We start from the raw sequence: 19566 nt of genomic DNA on the forward strand, positions 1-19566 counted from the left end.
AAAAGGTTGCGTCGTTAGCTGGCCGCATTTTCTTCTTTGTTTTTGGAAACATAATTACGTTATTACACAATGCACGAATTTCTCTCCAGAATGACTTATTCTGGCAGATTTTGCAGCCACTGACGATTGCGCATCTGGAGTTTGGCTGTGCCGCTAGCTCGCTAACGAACAAGCTAGCAGCCTACCGTGCAGTAGCCCCAGCCAGGGCTGTCCGCATCAGTAGCTACTAGCTAATTTAGCTAGCTGTCAGTCCTGAGTGGTCACTAACGATAAGTTGGCTCATGCGGTAGCTAGCGTTTAAGGGATACCGAAAATGTAAATTGCCATGAAGCCAACGAGACGGGAACTGGTGAGTAATGATGGTGCAAAAACTGCAAACTAGACATTTACCGGCCTCTGTTTGGTTACGGTTTTCGGTCAATGTTAGCAAGAGTATCTTAGCTTCCCTGTACGTTAGCTTTGTTGTGATAGCCTGCGGAGAGCTCCTTGTTGCTAACAGTACTTCGTTTATCCTTTAACCTTAGCTAGTTGAATATAGTGTAATTAATACACGCTGTGTTGCACTATAGCATTGTTTTTGCGTATAACACTTCTTTGGTGAAGCTTCGTTTAACATTACTGTTATGTTTGTGGGATTGGTGCACTGATAACGTTAGTGGGCTAATGTAACTGTACATAGGGCCAACAGTTGTTAGCTCCGTCAGATTCAGTTTTTTTTTTTTTTCCTAGAGGCTGTCTAACTGCGTCCCGTAATGCGCAGCAGGCAATTTGTAATCTGGCCACCTTTTAGGTCTGTTTAATTCTGCAGTGCACAAACCGACCATGCATACATAGAGTTGAGTCTTGCAGTGAGCTCTGTCAGCAAAAGAGAAATGTGTTGATGGGCAGGGGACTGCAAGGGCCATACCAAGTTGTTTGACTCTTGGAATAATCCTCTTTGTTATCCTGCTGGTATAGTTCGTTTGTCTAGTTTGGTAGATCTAGTGCTCGATCCAGCTGAAGTTTCTAGGAGGTTTGTCCACCGTTAGCTGCAAGATGCTGCTGTATGTTTTTGGTAGTGATGTTGCTATTTGGACCCTGTTTCATCTTTTCCTTCCCATCTTTCAGGCAGTGCCAGTGATGGCCTCCCCCCTCCCTGTCTCCTTTATCCTGGTGGCTCTGCTGTTGGCCGAGGCCCCTGTTTGCCAGGCAGGGGACTGCAAGGGCCACAGGCAGGTTTTGAGGGGACCACCAGGCTACGTCACAGATGGGCCAGGAAACTACTCTGTCAATGGGAACTGCGAGTGGCTTATCAAAGGTATAATGAGCTGAATATTGTCTTGTGCACAGGAAAAATTAGACTGTCAGTTAATCACACTGATATTTCCTATTTTCTTTATTTCTTCCAGCTCCGAGCAACAATCACCGCATTGTCTTAAATTTCACCTTCATGGACACAGAGTGTACCTATGATTACCTGTTTGTGTATGATGGAGACTCCTACCAGAGCCCTCTCCTTGCCAGTCTGAGTGGCAACACTCTGCCTCAACCTATTGAAGCCAAGTCTGGCAAGGTAACCAATTCAGACATGCTGAGAGAAACTCCAAAGCACACCAACTGTGGCAGATGTTAACTTTGTTTCTGTTAATTTGCTTGTTCTAGATGCTGCTTCATCTCTTCAGTGATGCTAATTACAACCTCCTGGGCTTCAATGCAACGTACACCTTCTCTTTGTGCCCTGGAGCCTGTGGCGGTCATGGCCGCTGTGATTCCTCTACATTAAAGTGCCACTGCCATCAGGGCTGGGGAGAAGCAGCTTGTACAACCCCCCTGTGCTCCCAGGCTTGTTCTGTAAATGGCCAATGTGACAAGGTAAGTTTAGGCCAAAGGGCCGCTCATGCTTCACCAAATAAGCTTGGATTATGCCTGTCAGTTGTGGGGTTTATTGAAACATTTTTTATTGGTCTTTAACTGTTTAACACATGTTTTGTCTCAGAAAGGAGAGCGCTGTCTGTGTAACCCAGGCTTCCTGGGTCACAGCTGCCAGCTTGGTTTCCATGATGACAGTGGGGTTGGGCAGTGGTACCGTGTGAGTGAGGGAAACCCCTACACGCCACCCAGGATGGGTTCTGCTGGCACGTACCTGTCCTCCACTGGAGCCATGTACTTGTTTGGCGGTGAGAGTGACACACTTTAAAGTTCCACTGGTTTTGTTTTAATACATCCCGTTTTAAATACATTTGTTGTGAGTTAATGCTCCTTCAACGTTCAACATAAAGTCAAATTTAGAAATGTTTATCACTTCCCAAACTCCGATTTTAAGGATTACATTTTTATTTTACCTTAATGTTTCTTCTTCTACTTTGTTTTAGCTGCAGTCCCTGATTTGACTCTTTTACTTCTTTGGTATCTGATTGATCATGGATGACATCAGTGTATGTTTGATTACTACCTTTTTTCCGCAGGGTTTGACTTGAACAGAGCTCTTGGTGACTTGATCAAATATAACTTCACAACCAACCAATGGGAAAGCAGGTCGTATGGTCACTCTCCTGTAAGTGGTTTGTGGAGACACACACACACACACATGCAGTTTTTGCTTGCTCCTGCTCTTGCCTCTTATATACTGTGTTTCCATGCAGACAAGTGATCCTTTTACTCTCAGCCTTCTGCAGTTCAAATGTCAAAGGAGAAACCTGGTTTTCCTAACCAGGATAAATTATTCAGAGAAACTGTGTCAACAGAGCTGGGATTCTACTGGCAGAAGGATTAAAGGAAACATAATTAGTTGTAGCAAGTAAACTCAAGCTGAATTGTACAAGTCTTGCAATGTTTCCACATCTGAATAGTAGATCATTTGTGCACTTCAGACACATATGATGCATACACTTAAACTATGCCTGAAGTGATTAGAAAATGTGATAGGGCAGAAATCTGATTAATGATCAATTGTGTCAATGTAGGTTTTCTCGTAATTACCTGTTTTTTGTGTAGTCAACAAGGACACAAGTGCTCTCATTTTTTATTTTACATTCCCTTTTCATTCACATCCTTCCTGCAATGTTTGGCTGTCCTATGTTGTCAGGTGGCTCGTCATTCCCACACTGCAGTAGAGTTCATGGGTAATATGGTTATCTTTGGTGGAGAGCTAGCCAACGGCTCCCTGGCCAGTGATGTCTGGATGTACCGCCCACTCCATGATGAATGGCAACAGCTTGGCTTTTCAAATTCACATGGTGCCCCTAAACTAGCCAATCATGCTGCAGCCATAGTAGACAGTTATCTCTATGTATTTGGAGGTACGTTTTAAATCCTAATATCATTGGCATGCATGTATCTCTTGAGAAATAAATCATTGTTAAGAAGCATCTTTCCGTTTTCTCTCCTTATTTTGCAGGTCGCACTGAGGAGGATATGTTTTCCTCTTCTCTCTATCGGTTCGGTCTGCGTGGCTCTGGACGGTGGGAGACTGTTCAGCCCACCGGTGGGAAGCCCCCTGCCACCGCTGGCCACTCCATGGTGTTCCACAGCCCATCAAGGACACTTCTGGTCTACGGAGGCCACAGGCCTACCACTGCTAGGTACACGCTGTCTTGTGCATAAGCACACCGGAATTTCACACACACAGCCAGAGAGAATACAGACGTGACGTGTTCCTACATATTCTACACATTTGTAAATTTGGAGGATGGGGCAGTTTGCTGCCTAGTTTTGAAGTGTATCTGTGTTTGGGGACTATTACTGTATACAAAGAGTAAACTATATGTCTCATTAGATTAGCTGAGATAAAACTGATCCCTGCAGGAACACTTGCTGAATGATACACTCCAGTAAAACATAATAATAAGAATAGCAGAGGTAGAAATGATTGAAAATAATGGAACAAATGATTACCCAAAGAACATTTTGGGGATAACCCAACAAGTAAATTCCAAAATATGCAGCATCTTTGCAGATTCTTAAAGTACACTTGCTGTATATTTTTCTAAGGTTTAGCGTGAGGGTGAACAACACAGATGTGTTCCACGTGGACAGGAGGTTCTGGACCTCCTTCCGTTCCCGTTTCCCAGCGACAGGCCCCAGAGAAAGAGCTTTCCACTCAGCCATCGTCATTGGAAACTACATGGTGGTCTACGGTGAGCATGGACAAAATTAGCAAACACAGGTCCATTTTAGTCAGTGCAGTCCCGTGTATATTTATCTATTTCTTCCTGACTGTGTCTCCCAGGGGGGAATGTACATATTCACTACCAAGAGGAGAAGTGCTATGATGAGGAGATCTTCTTTTACCATCTGGGCTGTCACCAGTGGGTGTCTGCTGGGGAGCGATGGTCACTCAGTGAGTTCCTGTAGACTGTGTTACTTGTGTACTTACTTCTGTCACAACTCTCACACATAGTTTCATCTACAGCTATGTCTTGGCAGTTTTTACTCGTGCATCTGTAGATACACTGCCTATAAAAGTTTGATTTTTTTTCTAAGGTGGAGATGCTGTGAGGGGGCGGTACTCACATGTTGCTGCTGTGATGGAGGGACGAGTGCTGCTGGTTGCTGGGGGTTACAGTGGTGTTGCCCGTGGAGACCTGGTGGCTTACAAAGTTCCACTGTTTGTCAGTAGCGATCAAGGTGACAGGGTGAGTGAAAGTGTCTTAAAACAAGAGAACAGCAACATCATTGGGAAGAAGGGCAAATTTGCCTATGCTGTGGAACGACTGAAAGTTGAGGAAACTAGGGATAACTAAGTTGTTGTGAAATACTTGTGTGTGTGTATTTGCATGTTGCCTTACCAGGACGCTGTCTGTGCTGAGGCGCTGGATGAAAGTATGTGCCTTAAGAACCCAGAGTGCAGCTGGTGTGAAGGTCGCTGTCGAGAGTACCAACCCACTAATCCGGTAATACTCAACTTGGCACAGCCTTGTGGTTTTTATATCCGTCCTCACATTGAGTCACAAAAAACATGTTTTTTCACTGCAATGTGTCGGTATAAACATCTGTCAGGATTACGTTTTTCTGTGTTTGTGTGTTCACAGTGTGGCAGTACTGGCTGCCTGGGACTGGCTCGCTTCCTGTCTGATTGCCAGTCCTGTCTGGTGTTCAGTGGCACTCCAGCTTCTCTGGCTCGTGCCCCTGGGGAATTTGGCTGGTGTGTTCAGAATGAGTCCTGCCTACCAGTGTCAGGTGAGACCCAGGGAAGGAGGAAGGAGGGCAAAAGAGATGGGCTCAGACTGAAAAAAAGGGGGACATGGCATGGGAGTGACTAGACTTATGTTGGGCGTGTTTCAGAGATGGAGTACAGTGACTTTACTGTACCCAGTTGAGATCGGACAGGCTACTCAGACCATGATTTGACTTGCCTGTCCAGTCGCATACTTTGGTGCAGTGAGGTCATGTCTTTTTACTCTTTTTGAACACACGTCACACAAAAGTTGCAGATCAGACTTGTTTCAGTACAGTAGTGCACTGTAGGAAACTGCTGTATTATGAGATTTTAAGAGGTCAGATGTGTTATTTGTGTGCTGACCTCTCCCTCTTGGTCTCACAGAGCGAAGTGCGTGCCGTGTGGACCAGATCTCAGGGGCGTACGGCTGGTGGGGGGAGCGTACCCTTTTCCTAACCTCCCTCCCCTCCTGTCGCACCGAGAACTATGTCCCGGGACTGCACCTGCTCACCTTCCAGCACCCCCGCAACGACTCCCAGCCTGACAAGGTATGGAGTCTAAATCTCAAGTACTGACTGTACTAGTTGTGGTTGTAACTACTTCCCTCTCTGCTTATACTTATCCGTCCTTCCTTCCTCCACCATTGCTTTGACACTTTGACTCCACTATAGTTCTCCAACTTGAATATTAATATTTTTTGTTGTTGTTTTCTACCTTGTGCTCTTGGCCTTCTAACCTCTTGACTCCAATGCTCACCCGCTGTCTGTTTTGCAATTCACTCATAGAGAAGATTCCTTTTTCAAGTAGTTTGTCAAATTTGTGTAGCAGTTCGTAGAGAATAGTGCTTCTGTTGATGTGTTTCCACTTCCATCCATCCTCCACAATCCTCCATCTTCCTCACCCCTTCGCCAGGTGTCCATCCTCCGCAGCACCACCATCATCCTCAGCCCCACCACGGAAATGGACGTAGCCCTACAGTTCAGGGGCTTCATCCACCCGTTGTGGGGGGCCCCTCCACCTGCACCCCCTCCCACAGAGACTGTCTCCATGTGGGCTCGAATCCAGAGGCTCCACTTTGAGGCTCGAATGGCGTCAGGGCCCAACTCCAGCCAACTGGTGAGGAAAAATACAAGTCAATTCTTCAAATACAAAAAATTAGCGATTTTATTCCCATAATGGAATAACATGGTGACTCTTGGAAAGAGTAATCAGTGCAGGACAAATAACCTCTCTCTATGTCTGCTGTAGTCTGGTTTGTGTCTGTGCTTACTATAAATTAAATCCTTACTTGACAGCAAGACTGCATGCCTGTTTTTTAACTGTTTTGCTGCACTTGAGTGTTGGATCCCCAAAAATGAAATGCATATAATAGCGTAATAGAACGTGGACAAATATTGCATTAGATTGTGATCGTACTTTAAGTTAAATGACTGAGAATTATAAAATGAACAGCAATTATTTATTGCCATTTTTACTTACTCTTCACTTTTTCTTTGTCTGTAACTCTCTCTGCATCATTAAACAATCGGAGCAGGAGGTGGTGGGTCGTTGGGCAGCCCAGCAGGAGAAGGAGTCGAAGCTGCTGGCTCGCCCAGATGGGAGTAGACTGTTCTCTAACCTGACCAGGGGCAACCATTACCTTGTTCAGGCTGAAGGCTACCTTAACAACTCGGGCTCAGGACAGACCAGCGAGATGGCCCTGATCTGGAACAGAACACTGCCTGGAGGGAGTGTGAGTACTAGCACAGTTAAACACGCGCTTCACTACAAAAGCAAAGACCTTTAACCTGCATAATCAGTGAAAGGAGAAAAAAAACATAAGCTTGTTTTCCTCGCATATTTACATTTCTGTCATTTTTCTGTACAATGAGTTTCCTTCCGTTGAAACAAACTCTCTTACCTCATGTGCTCTTTTCTCCATAATTTGCTCTCTTAGGAGATCTCCTTCCTGTTCCTGGAGCCTTACCGCTCAGGTTCCTGTTCCAGCTACATGTCCTGTCTGGCCTGCCTGTCTGACCAGTCTTGTGGCTGGTGCCCATCTTTATCCCGCTGCCTGCTGCGGGACAGCCCAGACCTTGAGCCCTGCCCTGAGGGAGAAAAGGGTGAAGGCAAGGGAGAAGGTCAGCGCCATCTGCTGTTGGCACCCCAGCACTGCACCTTGTGTGAAGAGTACAGAGACTGCTCCGCCTGTACACAGGTACATCACAGATAATAAATAATGTAGTGTCACTATGATGCTGAATTACATAGCTTAATTTGAGGCTGCTACAACTACTGTTTCTGACTCCTTCTAATAAAACTATCTTTGGAGTGCAGGACCCTTTCTGCGAGTGGCAGATAAACTCCAGCAAGAAAGGGGACTACCAGTGCAGTCGACGGGGAAGACTAGATGGATCTATACGTGACCCAAGGGGGTGTCCTAAAGTCTGCAACCAGTGAGTTGAAAAACGTTATTTTCAGCATTATACGTGATTTCAGTTAGAACCTACAGCTCGTTCTTATTGTCCTCCCCTCTGTGGTTGTCTCTTTGTTTTGCAAAGGAGAAAGACGTGTGGTGAGTGCCTCTCTAACTCCAGCCAGTGTGCATGGTGTGAGTCAGCCCAGGCCTGCTTCTATTTTGCTGCCTACCTCACAAAATACCCCTATGGAGAGTGCAGGGACTGGTACGACAGGTAAAATGAGGACCTTTTCAAGACTTTCTTTATTTCATGTTTAGCTCAAAGTTGATAAAATGTGATAACTATTTGCAGTTGCACACACGGTTACCTGCTTTCCTGTTTTAGTGATTTCAACTTGAGAATACATAGTAGTACACTCAAAGTACTCAAACAAAAATAAGACAAAAAACTAATTATCTTAAAATGTATAATTTCAGTGCAATTAGGTATATCTTGTCAGTCAGTATGTTGAGGTGAACCTTAGATCAATAATCTAATATTGTTGTTCTTCATTCTCGTACTAGTGTTCATTCGGTTCCTCAGTGTAAGCAGTGTTCAGCTATAAACACGTGCATGGACTGCCTGCGGACATTCCAGTGTGGCTGGTGTGGTGACTACAACAATCCCACAATTGGAAAGTAAGTCTAGCAAACAATCAGGTCTAGCACACAAATAGTTTTGTTTGTACACTATACAGAGAAAGTGCATATAGTGCCAACATGGCTGATTTCATTGACTAATTACCAAATTCTTTGTCAAATTGCTTTTATTGTGGTTTTCTTGTATTTATTTTATGTTTTCCACCTTTTATAGATGTTTGAGGGGAGATTGGGCAGGAATGGACGACCCCTTGGTCTACAACTGCAGCGTGGCTGTGGCTGAGGCCCGGGCTGCGAAGTGAGATATCTCTTAGTACACTTTCATGACTCAATGCAGCAGTGCAGTAAGCTGTCTTAAGCATGTGACTTTTTCACATAAGGACTTTTGTTATATGGGTAGCTTTATTTGTGGATGGAGTGTTTCACGTGGGTTGAATATATATTTGTTGTGGTCCACTCGATAGAAGGGATCCTTAACATGTTTTTCACAGTTTAGTGACTCAATTAAATAGGACAGAATGCATTAAAAATTGGGTAAAAAAACAATAATTACATGTCTTTTTAGAAGCCGACCTCACGTTGTGCATTTCATCAGTGTATTTTGATTTGAAGTATTTTAATAAACATTTGCAAGAGACTTCAGTAAAAAATTCCCTTGTTCCAGTCTATGTATTGGAAAAAAACATTTTAATGTTATCAGTTATATCCACTTAAAAAATAATTGTAGTACTTAGTATTTTTTGTAAGGATGTGTAATTTTTTTCTTAAATCCTCCTTAGACACCTTAGAATGCTCAAACTAAAACAGAACTTCTCCGTGGGGCTATAACATAATGGATGATGGATTGATGTAGTATGCCTGTCCAGCATCACATCTTCTTGTCCCATTCTTCCAGCCCTGAGCCCCAGACTTCAGCCCCACCTCGACCCCTGGAAATGGAGATGGAGCTGGAGCACTTGGAAGATGAAGAGCAAGATGCGATCTGGTCCTACCCCACCTGCCCTGATGTTGAGGAGTGCAGGCTTGGTCTCCACAACTGTCACCCCTTTGCCACGTGCATCAACACTCCCACCTCCTATGAGTGCCACTGTGAGAGAGGATATACAGGGGATGGCACTCTGCACTGCAACCAGACGTAAGAGCCTTGTTTACCTTTCCCATTTAGTCATTTAGTCAAAAATGGACATTTGACCCCCTCTTGTATTTGTTTCCATCCCACAGGTGCTATAATGAGTGTCGTGAGGGCCAGTGTAGTGGCAGCCCACGGTTTGAGTGTGAGTGTTCCCTCGGCTGGACATCTGACCCCGCCACACTGGTTCTGAGTGGTGTTGAATGTGATGTGGACTGTGGCTGCAACTTCCACTCCACCTGTATCACTGCACCAGGGATCTGTGATGAATGTCAGGGTGAGACCTAAATATATGGCTCATTTCAAGAGATTGTTCTCGGGCATCATTTGTATTTAATTCGTACTGAAGCGAGACAATTTCTGCGGTAGAATTAGACAATTCATAAAACTAATGTGCTTTTATTGAAATTTGCCCCAGCTGACATTGCTCCTCTGTTCTTCAGATTGGACTACAGGGCCCCACTGTGAGCACTGCCGTCCAGGTAGCTTCGGTTCAGCCCTGGCTGGCGGCAGTGGCTGTGTGCCATGTGAGTGTAACGGCCATGGCGACCCTCTCCGAGGATACTGTCACAACCAGACAGGCCAGTGCTACTGCACCCACAACACTCAGGGACCACACTGTGAGTCCTGCCTGCCTGGTTACTACGGAGACCCCAGGTAAAAAGACCTTAATCAAACACCTTGAGTGTAATGCCCACTTTTAATTTCTCTTATGTCTGAACTGATTGAAAACAATGCTGAATTAAGGGACAGAGATCATGATAAATAGTTGAAAGTGAAAAACTTTGAAATATCTGGTTGTTTTTCGTATTTTCAGATTCAATCATCATGACTTTTCTATTTCTGCCATCTTTCTCTTACCAATAGGAACAATGGCACATGCTACCGCCAGTGCCAGGGCCGCTCTGTACTACTCTCGTCCACCTCCGCCTCTGCCATGCCTCTTTCCTCTTCTCTGGGATGGCGAAGTGGCACAGAGGGGAAAGGAGGACTTTCTCATTGCCTGTGGGTCCTCTCTGTGACTGGGAATCTGGCACCTTGTCTGCCAAGACAGCTGTGCCCTCCTGTAGCCCTCACTCTACACCCAGACTCCCATACTCATTGTAAAGTGAGTTCAAAGTTGTCCTGATTATATACACACAAGCAAATAAATATGTCAGCTGTGCTAGGATCAAAACATTTATTTCTCTCTGCATACGTCCCCTTGGTTTTGTCTTGCAGAGCTCCTATGTCTATGTGTTTGATGGCCTTCCTCGTTTCCTGGGCAATGGAGTTGTACATTCAGATCACAACCTGATTGGGGCGTTTTGTGGCACTACAAGGACTCAGCCTATCACTGTAGAGGCCACCTCAGGTATCCATCCATATATTCATTCAGTCCACACTGCAAAAGTTGAGCTATTAGAATGGTATTAAAATGGTACTTGGTACCCTCTAAACACACAAACCACCAACTACCTAGCAGATTATGTAACCTCAGGGCATTGGAGAAGTCCTTTTACTGTCAGCCACTGAAACATGTTATACAAACTCATACCCTAGACTAATTACTAATAGTAATTTACTAATAATGGAATTTAAACATTAAGAGTCACTTTCACTATATTGTATTTTCCCTTTCACCACCAGGTGTGATCTCCGTCTACTTTGAGGCCAACGTCTCCTCAAACAAACCACAAGGCTTCAATGCATCATTTTGGGTGCGGCGATGCCACCAGAGCTCTGATGAGGGTGACGAGGGGTCACCTGTGTGTCCAGGTGGAGCCCAGTGCCAGGGAGGGCTCTGTCAGTGCCCTCAGGGATATGCTGGACCCCACTGCGACCGGCCTCTGTGCCCTCAGGATTGTGGAATAGCAGAAGGAAGAGGAACTTGTAATATAGTAAGAGCTGTGGCAAGATATACGTGGAAGTCTACATTTGGTTTTTAGAGTACCATAACGCACTGTTGTTGTATACTATCCGCCATTTGATTTGTTGTGATGTGTTCATAATAATCTCTGTCTATAAAATGACAGTTTTATACAGTTGAAAACACAAACATTTTGAAATACTAAAAGATGACAGAGCAGTTTTTCTTAGATTTCTAACCTACATGTCTCGTTTGTCTCAGTCTCTAGGAGTGTGCGTGTGCTCAGAGAGCTGGGCTGGCTCAGACTGCTCTGTTCCTCGGGACGTCAGCAGCCTGCTGTGGGAAACACTGCTGGACACACAATTGACAGTGGTAGGGACAGAACACAAACCGTAAAAAAATGCTTCAGTCCACACAAGTAATGATATTCTTTTTTACAGCCAGTGCACACAAGCACACATTCATATGCACTATTACTCCACAGAATCAGGCCCACAGGTTCCTCCACAGGATGGGCCACTCTCTGGTGTCTGGACCACAGGGCCACCTCTGGATGTATGGAGGGCTCTCTCTGTCAGAGGGCATTCTGGGAAATGTCTACAGGTAGGGGCGTGTAACCTGACACTGCTCTAGGTAGTATTCATTTCATGAAACAGTTTAAGTGTCATTATACAATATTTACTGTATTTAGAGCATTTACTGTCAATATGTGTATAATAACACATTTTGGCTCTGTTGTCTTGTAGGTATTCAGTGGCAGAGCACCGTTGGACCCAAATGTTGACAAGCTCTATAGAGGATGGCTCAACCCCCAGAGCTCGCTATCACCATGCCGCCGTGCTGCTGACAAGTCACGAGCCTGGCAGTCACGGAGCCAGTCACAGCTTCATGTTGGTGGTGGGCGGTGTCACTCAAAATGGTGTTGCCATGGATACCTGGAGTCTCAATCTCAGCAGTTTAGTCTGGAGAGAACACGAGGTTAGCATTACATTTATTGTTGTAATGCAAAATATCAGAAAAAGTGTGCAGTGTTTTTTTTACTTAAAGCAAGTAAAATTTTCTTCCACCTCTGGCAGAGCTCAGTGCTGCCCCAGTTAGCGGGCCACACTTTAACTGTTCGCCGAGATTCATCTGTACTGCTGATTGGAGGTTACTCGCCAGATAACGGATTCAATCACCATCTACTGGAGTTCAGCCCTCATTCTGGAAACTGGACCATTGCCCCCCACACTGGCACACCACCCACAGGTTTTCAAGGCCTTTTGTTTTTTATCGGTTGTAACAGTTTTAAAACAGTCTATAACTTTTTGACTGATGCACCACTTGTTGAAGTACAAAAATGCCTCATTTACTAATCTACATTTTGAAAATGACTAAATAGACAACACACAGACACATGCAGTGAAATGTTTTTCTTTTGCACTTAAACCTGTTTTGTCTCATGATTTCCTCAATCAGGTTTATATGGCCACTCAGCAGTCTACCATGAACAGACTGATGCTATCTATGTCTTTGGAGGCTACCGCTTTCACGTGGAGACAGTGGAGCCCTCAGGCGAGCTCTACAGCCTGTACTATCCCAATCTCACCTGGTCTCTGCTGGTCCCCTCACAGGGTAATAAGGTAAGAGGCCAATCTCATCTAACCCTCACCTGTAGGCCAATGGATCAGTCCACTGCATAAATGTATCTCTTCTTGCTGTACCATCTCTTTGCTTTCGCAGCCCCTGTCCCGTTTCTTCCACGCTGCAGCCCTGATCAAAGACACCATGGTCATTGTCGGAGGGAGGACAGAAGTAGAAGACTACAGCAACTCAGTGTCTCTGTACCAGATCAACTGTAACACCTGGATACAACCAGGTGATCATCTTGGTGTCTTCTGATTCAGTAATGGTGAAATCATAACTTACCACACCATAACCTAACCACTTTTCCTCTCTTTCTTTCAGTCTCAGCTGTAGGAGATCCAGTAAATCGTTCAGTGTCTCTTGCCATGACGAGCTGGGGTGGCCGACTCTTCCTGTCAGGAGGCTTCAATGGTGTCACGCTAGGCAGGCTCCTAACCCTGTCTGTGCCCTCTGACCCTTGTGCCCTGCTGCCCACACCAGAAGCCTGCAACACCACCACAGGCAGCTGTGTCTGGTGCAGGGGAACCTGTGCTTCTTCTGATACTGCTGAGAGGTAATGCAACAGTTGAAAGCAACTCTAAAAAAAACAGCAACTAGGTACCAATGCTAAATAAAAGATGTCCAACTTAAAAATTGTCTCCCTCCCTCTCCATCAGAATGGGTTGCTTCACTGGCCCGTCTCCCTGTTCCCCGACTCCCCGCCAGCCAGACCAGTGTCGCAGATTGAAGACCTGCAGTGAATGCCTCGCCCGGCACCCTAAAACATTCTCCAGTCCATCACAGGTAGCATACGTCACCCCTACTCTGACCCTACTCACTAAATCAAATAGAGACAACCAACCAAACTAAAATCTGTTCTTTACTGAATTTCCCAGCCTGCTCTACAGTGTAAGTGGTGCACAAACTGCCCAGAGGGGGCCTGTATCAGCAGCTCTGTTAGCTGTACATCTGAACATGACTGTCGGATCAACCAGAGAGAGATCTTCCTGTCTAGCAACTGCACTGAGACCAGCTGCGAGGCCTCTGACTGCCCCAAATGTACTGCTTCTGGAAAATGCATGTGGACTCGCCAATTTAAACGCACAGGTACGGGTAGTAGTGTTGAAGAGCCTCAAGGAAATTGTGAATTTCTTCAAGGCTCTATTTTTGTTTTCATTGTTTCATTTAAAACAGACAAGTTCGTGTAAGAAAAGCGTAAAGGATACAGACGTAGACATTGTGATTCAATGATCTTAATCGCCACACGTAGCACATTTAGATGATTAATTACTTTGGAGATAACTGTGTAGCTGTTAAGATTTCAGCAAGCTTTGGTTATCTACATTTAAGACATTTTTCTTCTCATGAAGTGTTCCACTAAAAAAACTTTGACTGCGTCGTGATTTCTCCAGGTGAGACAAGGCGCATCTTGAGTGTGAACCCCACCTACGATTGGACATGTTTCAGCTACGCCCTGCTCAACGTCTCACCCATGCAAGTGGAGTCCTCTCCCCCTATGCCGTGCCCTCCACCCTGCCACAGTCTCCATAACTGCAGTCTCTGTCTGGGCTCCAGAGGCTCTGATGGGGGCTGGCAGCACTGTGTGTGGAGCATGGCTCTGCAGCAGGTTAGACTTCCCTCCTTGAGCTTTACAGTATTTTGTGTGATTTATTTACTAAAAACATGTTAACATACAGCAAATTTCTCTCCTCCTCCTCTAGTGCATGAGTCCGTCTTTCGTGCCCCTGCGATGTGAAGCAGGTCAGTGTGGCCGTCTGCTTTCTGCGGGGGACTCTTGCTCTCCCCAGTGCTCCCAGCTCACCCAGTGCTCCCAGTGCATTGCCAGGCCTCAGTGTGGCTGGTGTTCTAGTCGGGGAGGCAATGGGGCTGGACGCTGCCTGCAAGGAGGACTTGATGGTGAGTTCATAAGGTCAAAAGGTTGAGCAGTGTAGAGAGTTACCAGTTCAGTGTTACATTTTTCACTTCAGTAATCCAAACAAATGCCTTTCTCATCCCTGATTCACACTTTTTCCATTCTTGTCTCCCAGGCGTGAGTGAGGGTGTTTGTCCCCTGAGAAACAGCAGCTGGTCCTTCCTCCACTGCCCAGAGGAGGATGAGTGCGCCAACGGCCATCACCACTGCAACAGCACCCAGGACTGCCACGACCTACCCCAGGGATATCACTGCACCTGCAAACAGGGCTACATACTCAGCAGGTAAGATCAGGAGTCAGCATTTATGCCTCAGCCCGAGGATAGTTTAAAAGAATATTATGTTGCTGTTCATAGTTAGTGGACACGATTACCCAAATGGCGTCCTCTCCTTTTTCTCCTGTACAGTGCTTCTGGTCAATGTGAACCAGTGTGTGCACAAGGCTGTGTGAATGGGACATGCGTTTCCCCAGGAATCTGCCAGTGTCACTTTGGATTTGTGGGGGATAACTGTTCTTCTCAGTGCAGCTGCAACAAACACAGCAACTGCGCGGGTGTTAATAAACCAGATGTTTGCCTGGAGTGCCACAATAACACCATAGTAAGTGCTTGTAGTAAAACACCCGCACATACTGAAAACACAGTTTATCCATGTCCAGTGCTGATGATTTCCCCCCCCCCTCAATTTCCAGGGTAAGCACTGTGAGAAGTGCAAGCCTCTGTTTGTGGGCTCTGCCAAGGGTGGTGGCACTTGTCGTCCATGTCGGGAGTTTTGCAGGGGAAACAGTGCTGTGTGTTTAACCCGAGATGAACATAAGAAGGCACTTGAGAACTCACGGCTCTTCCCTCTGGACCCCAACAGCGTAAGCTGTAGCATTTTCCTGATTATATCTAAAAAGCAAATCCAGAATATACAATAACAATGAGTTTTCAGGGGTCTTACCTCTCTGTCCTTTTATTAGATTCAGAACTGGGTGTCTGAGGGTCCCACAGAAGAGAGTGCTGTGTGTGTGAACTGCCAGAACAACAGTGTTGGGGACAAGTGTGAAAGCTGCCTCAGTGGCTACTTCCTGCTGCAGGGGAAATGTGACAAGTGAGTAAAGTTTGCTGCTCAGCAGTCAGGATTCTCATGCTGTGTCCAACATTACAAAGCATGTATATGTTACATACAGTAATAAATGTTTAAATGTTTTTAAAGGTCCTCTATACTCCATGTTTATAGAAACGACTAACCTAGTAAAACTCTTCTTCACCGCAGATGTCAGTGCAATGGACATGCAGACACATGTAATGAACACGATGGTACAGGTTGCCCCTGCCAAAACAACACAGAGACCTCCTCCTGTCTCAGCAGCCCCCAGAGTGACAGGAAAGACTGCTACAGGCAGCAGGTACGCTCTATGCTAGAGAGTTCTTTAAATACTTGAGAAGGCTTTCACTTGCAAAATGTTGACAGCATATCTTTTTACACACAGAAGGTGTTCTGTGTCACAATATGTTTTTTCTCTGCACTGATAAAAGAAATATTCAGAAATGAGAAAAAAGTTTGTGATCTTCCTCTTTTTAAGTACTGGATTTTGCTCAAATTACATATGTTGTGCTGCTCTGTTTAGTGTGCCAAGTGCAAAGACTCCTTCAATGGCACACCGGTGAATGGGCGTCAGTGCTACCGTCAGTTCAACGTGGACACAGAGTGCTGCTTTGACCCCACATCCCAGACCAACTGCTTCCATGATCCCACCATCCGAAATCTGCCCAAAGGCCGTACCGTGTTTTTCGCCGCACAGCCGAAGTTCACCAATGTGGACATTCGGGTCACCATTGATGTTACCTTTGGTGAGGTGGAGGTCTATGTGTCCAACTCTCATGACACCTTCATCGTTGATGTGGACCGGCACACAGGGATTCATACCATCAGGATCGAGGAGGAATCAGTGACTCGTGGGGCAACGACTGGTGCAGATAAGGATTCACCTCCATCCCCTATAAAGGTGTTTGCTAATGCCTCATCCAGTGTTGGGGGTCCTGTGCTCTCTCACAACCCGCTGCAGCTGCAAGCGAAACCCCCAGGGGCAGACAGAGAAATTAGGGAGGAGCAGGGTGAAGGACTCATCACCTACATCACTGTGTGGAAGCCACAGACAGTGCTGATTGTCCGGGCTGTTCGAGATCGTGTCGTCATCACTTTCCCCCATGAGGTGCATTCCCTGAAATCCAGCCGCTTCTACATCGCTCTGAGAGGTGTGGGAACTGACAGCAGACACGGGGAGTCCCAGGGCCTGCTGTTTCTGCGACAGGACCAAGCCCACATCGATCTTTTTGTCTTCTTCTCTGTTTTCTTCTCCTGCTTTTTCCTCTTCCTGTCTGTCTGCGTCCTCCTGTGGAAGGTTAAGCAGTTCCTGGACTTCCGTCGGGAGCAGCGCCGCCACATCCAGGAGATGACCAAGATGGCGTCAAGGCCCTTTGCTAAACTCACCATATACCTGGAGCCGGAGGAGCCTCAGCTCATCTACCTGCCCTCAGCTGGTGGAGGAGTGGGGGGCAGCACTGTGTCGCTTGCTCATGCCCGTACGAGCAAGTTAGGAGGAGTGGTGGTGGGCCAGAGGGGCAGGGCAGGACCTGTCTCCTACAAACATGACCCGGGCTCCGGGCCCACGGCCCACCACCACCATCACCTCACCCTGGGTGGAGGGGGCAACGGCGGGCAGCACCTGCCGCTGCACTACTTGAACACCCACCACTATGCCAGCACCACAGCTGGCACCACAGCCTCACATCATCACCACCCAACGACGTACAGTGGCTACCAGCACTTTTGCCGCTCCGACCCCTTCCTCTCTCAGCTCATGGGCTTTTCCTATTCCACCTTTAAGGTGGGGCCCATCACCCTAGAGCCCACAGATGACGGCATGGCAGGGGTGGCCACTGTCCTTTTCCAGCTGCCTGGGGGCGTCTTGGCTCCAAATCGTGCCTGTCTGGGCTCTGCGCTGGTTACTTTGCGTCAGAACCTGCAAGAATACTGTGGCCATGGCAACGCAGGGGGCCACCCTGGAGGGGGGGCAGGGCGCAAGGGGCTGCTAGGGCATCAGCACCTGACCACTATGGCTATGTAGGGCAGCACAGGTTTAAATTAAAGAGGACAGGGATAAAAGAGAAGGGATAAATCTGTAAAGTGTGTGATATATAATAAATTAATCCAAAAGAAAGGGTTACGTCAGTCAGTTAACGTGAGCATTTTGAACAGAGTTGTACATACACTGTATAATGAATAATTAAGTCTTTTATTGTATTATGTATTGCTATACTGTATTTCAGTGCTTCACATGACCAGGCCAGCTGTCTCTTGAATGCACTACAACTACAATACTTGCATCCCGTCTGTGATCACTAAAGAGGTATGAGCACGCTCGACTGTCAGTCTCATACAAAGGCTGAAGCTGTTGTTTAAAATTCTTCTCATTCACCAACAGAGGTGTTTAAAAAAAAAAAAAAAATACATCCGCTCTCTTTGGAACCAACATGTGCTTTATACCCCAAAAAGTGACAATCAAAATTGCCATTGAGAACAAAAGACTAATAAATTGGTTCAGAATAATGTGCAAGATTTTGATTGTCAGCTCCGTGCAGAAAAAAGTCAAAGTTGCTTGTGAGATGGTTTTTATATCATAGTCAATATAAGTGATTTATAATTGTAACTCAATATATGGCAGGCTTCTAAGCTACATATTTATGTTAAACAGACTTCTGAGTATGTTTTTTTTGCATATTCATTTACTTGCTCTGTTACATTGTTTGTTTTTCTGCTCTTCTGCCTTCACTTCTTGCCTTGTCTGTGAGTCAGCTGGCTTACACTTGATACTAGTGTTAATGGAAATGTGCAGTGCAGCTCCTCGAGGACATCATAACACGTCACATTTTGTTTGATGAATAATTTTTGTTAAAAAAAATGAAGGATTATGTTTTCAGTATGACTCTTAAGTTCTTGACACTATTATAATGTAAAACACAACAGAACTCGTCCATAAAAATGAAGAAATTGTGTTGTTTTTAAACATTTCATCATATTTTGTTGACATGAAATGTATGTTGGTGTTCTGCTACTTTTGCTGGAATGCTTTTTTTCAGGCAACTGCATAGATGATTGTATCAGCCAATCATAGCTATAAATTTGATTTAAAAAAAAAAAAATACAGTACAGAAAATGTTACTCTATTGAAACTACAATGATAATGGAAAGAAAGTTCTCCAGGTGAGAGATTTTGGGAAGACTTGATAGCAATTTTTATTTGCAATGAGACTGAATTACTTTCACTGGTTGGTGTTGATGTTGGTATTTTTTTTTCTCTTTGTTTTCCTTTTTGCACTGCATGGAGGCAATGAGCCCCATTATTCATGTGAAACTCTTCAGAGGGGATGTCGTCCAGCCTCAGGTGGCACACAGTGTCGTGGATGAACTCAGAACGGTGCTACTGGCTTCTTATCAAATGAGCAAAATCACAAGAGGTTTTGTCATGAACTGAATACTCAGCATAGTTAAGCAAACTCAAGTTCAGATGAATACTGTCACTATTTATAGCAGCCCTCCACAAATAAGCATTAATACTGTTTTTTTGTCCTGTATCTTTGTTTTTTTTTTTTTACATACTTTATTTTTGTACATAACTCGTGCTTTTTTTCTTGTTTTCAAAGAAGGGACACTGTTGAACAGAAGATTGCGTCAAGATTTTCTGTCCTGAGTCGGCTGAAATAAAGTCTGTGGAACATGATTGTGACTGTTTTGTACAGAAGAGAGAATTATGCAGCTGTTACCATTAATATCATTTTTTATTTAAGAAGCACAGTGAGGACATTTTACATGGGAAAAGAAATGTTAAGTT

At 45.3% G+C, this 19566-nt stretch overlaps 1 protein-coding gene across 1 annotated transcript; it reads left to right on the forward strand.

Moving 5' to 3' along the window:
* Positions 1–60: 60 nt before the first annotated feature.
* Positions 61–19483, forward strand: megf8 (multiple EGF-like-domains 8). The gene is made up of 44 exons (XM_070836134.1): positions 61–349; positions 1108–1297; positions 1389–1552; positions 1642–1851; positions 1976–2156; positions 2445–2533; positions 3065–3278; positions 3377–3560; positions 3970–4115; positions 4208–4318; positions 4462–4613; positions 4770–4871; positions 5010–5157; positions 5522–5685; positions 6050–6253; positions 6672–6869; positions 7074–7334; positions 7454–7572; positions 7678–7809; positions 8100–8213; positions 8389–8472; positions 9070–9309; positions 9396–9580; positions 9747–9960; positions 10171–10411; positions 10525–10657; positions 10933–11183; positions 11414–11524; positions 11637–11755; positions 11899–12130; positions 12229–12400; positions 12611–12774; positions 12875–13010; positions 13100–13331; positions 13435–13561; positions 13654–13864; positions 14170–14384; positions 14479–14674; positions 14806–14974; positions 15098–15290; positions 15382–15552; positions 15652–15782; positions 15948–16080; positions 16303–19483. The coding sequence occupies exons 1-44, from the start codon at positions 326–328 to the stop codon at positions 17800–17802; spliced, it is 8667 nt and encodes a 2888-aa protein (XP_070692235.1). The 5' UTR covers positions 61–325; the 3' UTR covers positions 17803–19483.
* The last annotated feature ends 83 nt before the right edge of the window (positions 19484–19566 follow it).

The sequence above is a fragment of the Pempheris klunzingeri genome, chromosome 8 (genome assembly GCF_042242105.1).
Source record: "Pempheris klunzingeri isolate RE-2024b chromosome 8, fPemKlu1.hap1, whole genome shotgun sequence".
NCBI classification, from domain to species: Eukaryota; Metazoa; Chordata; class Actinopteri; order Acropomatiformes; family Pempheridae; genus Pempheris; species Pempheris klunzingeri.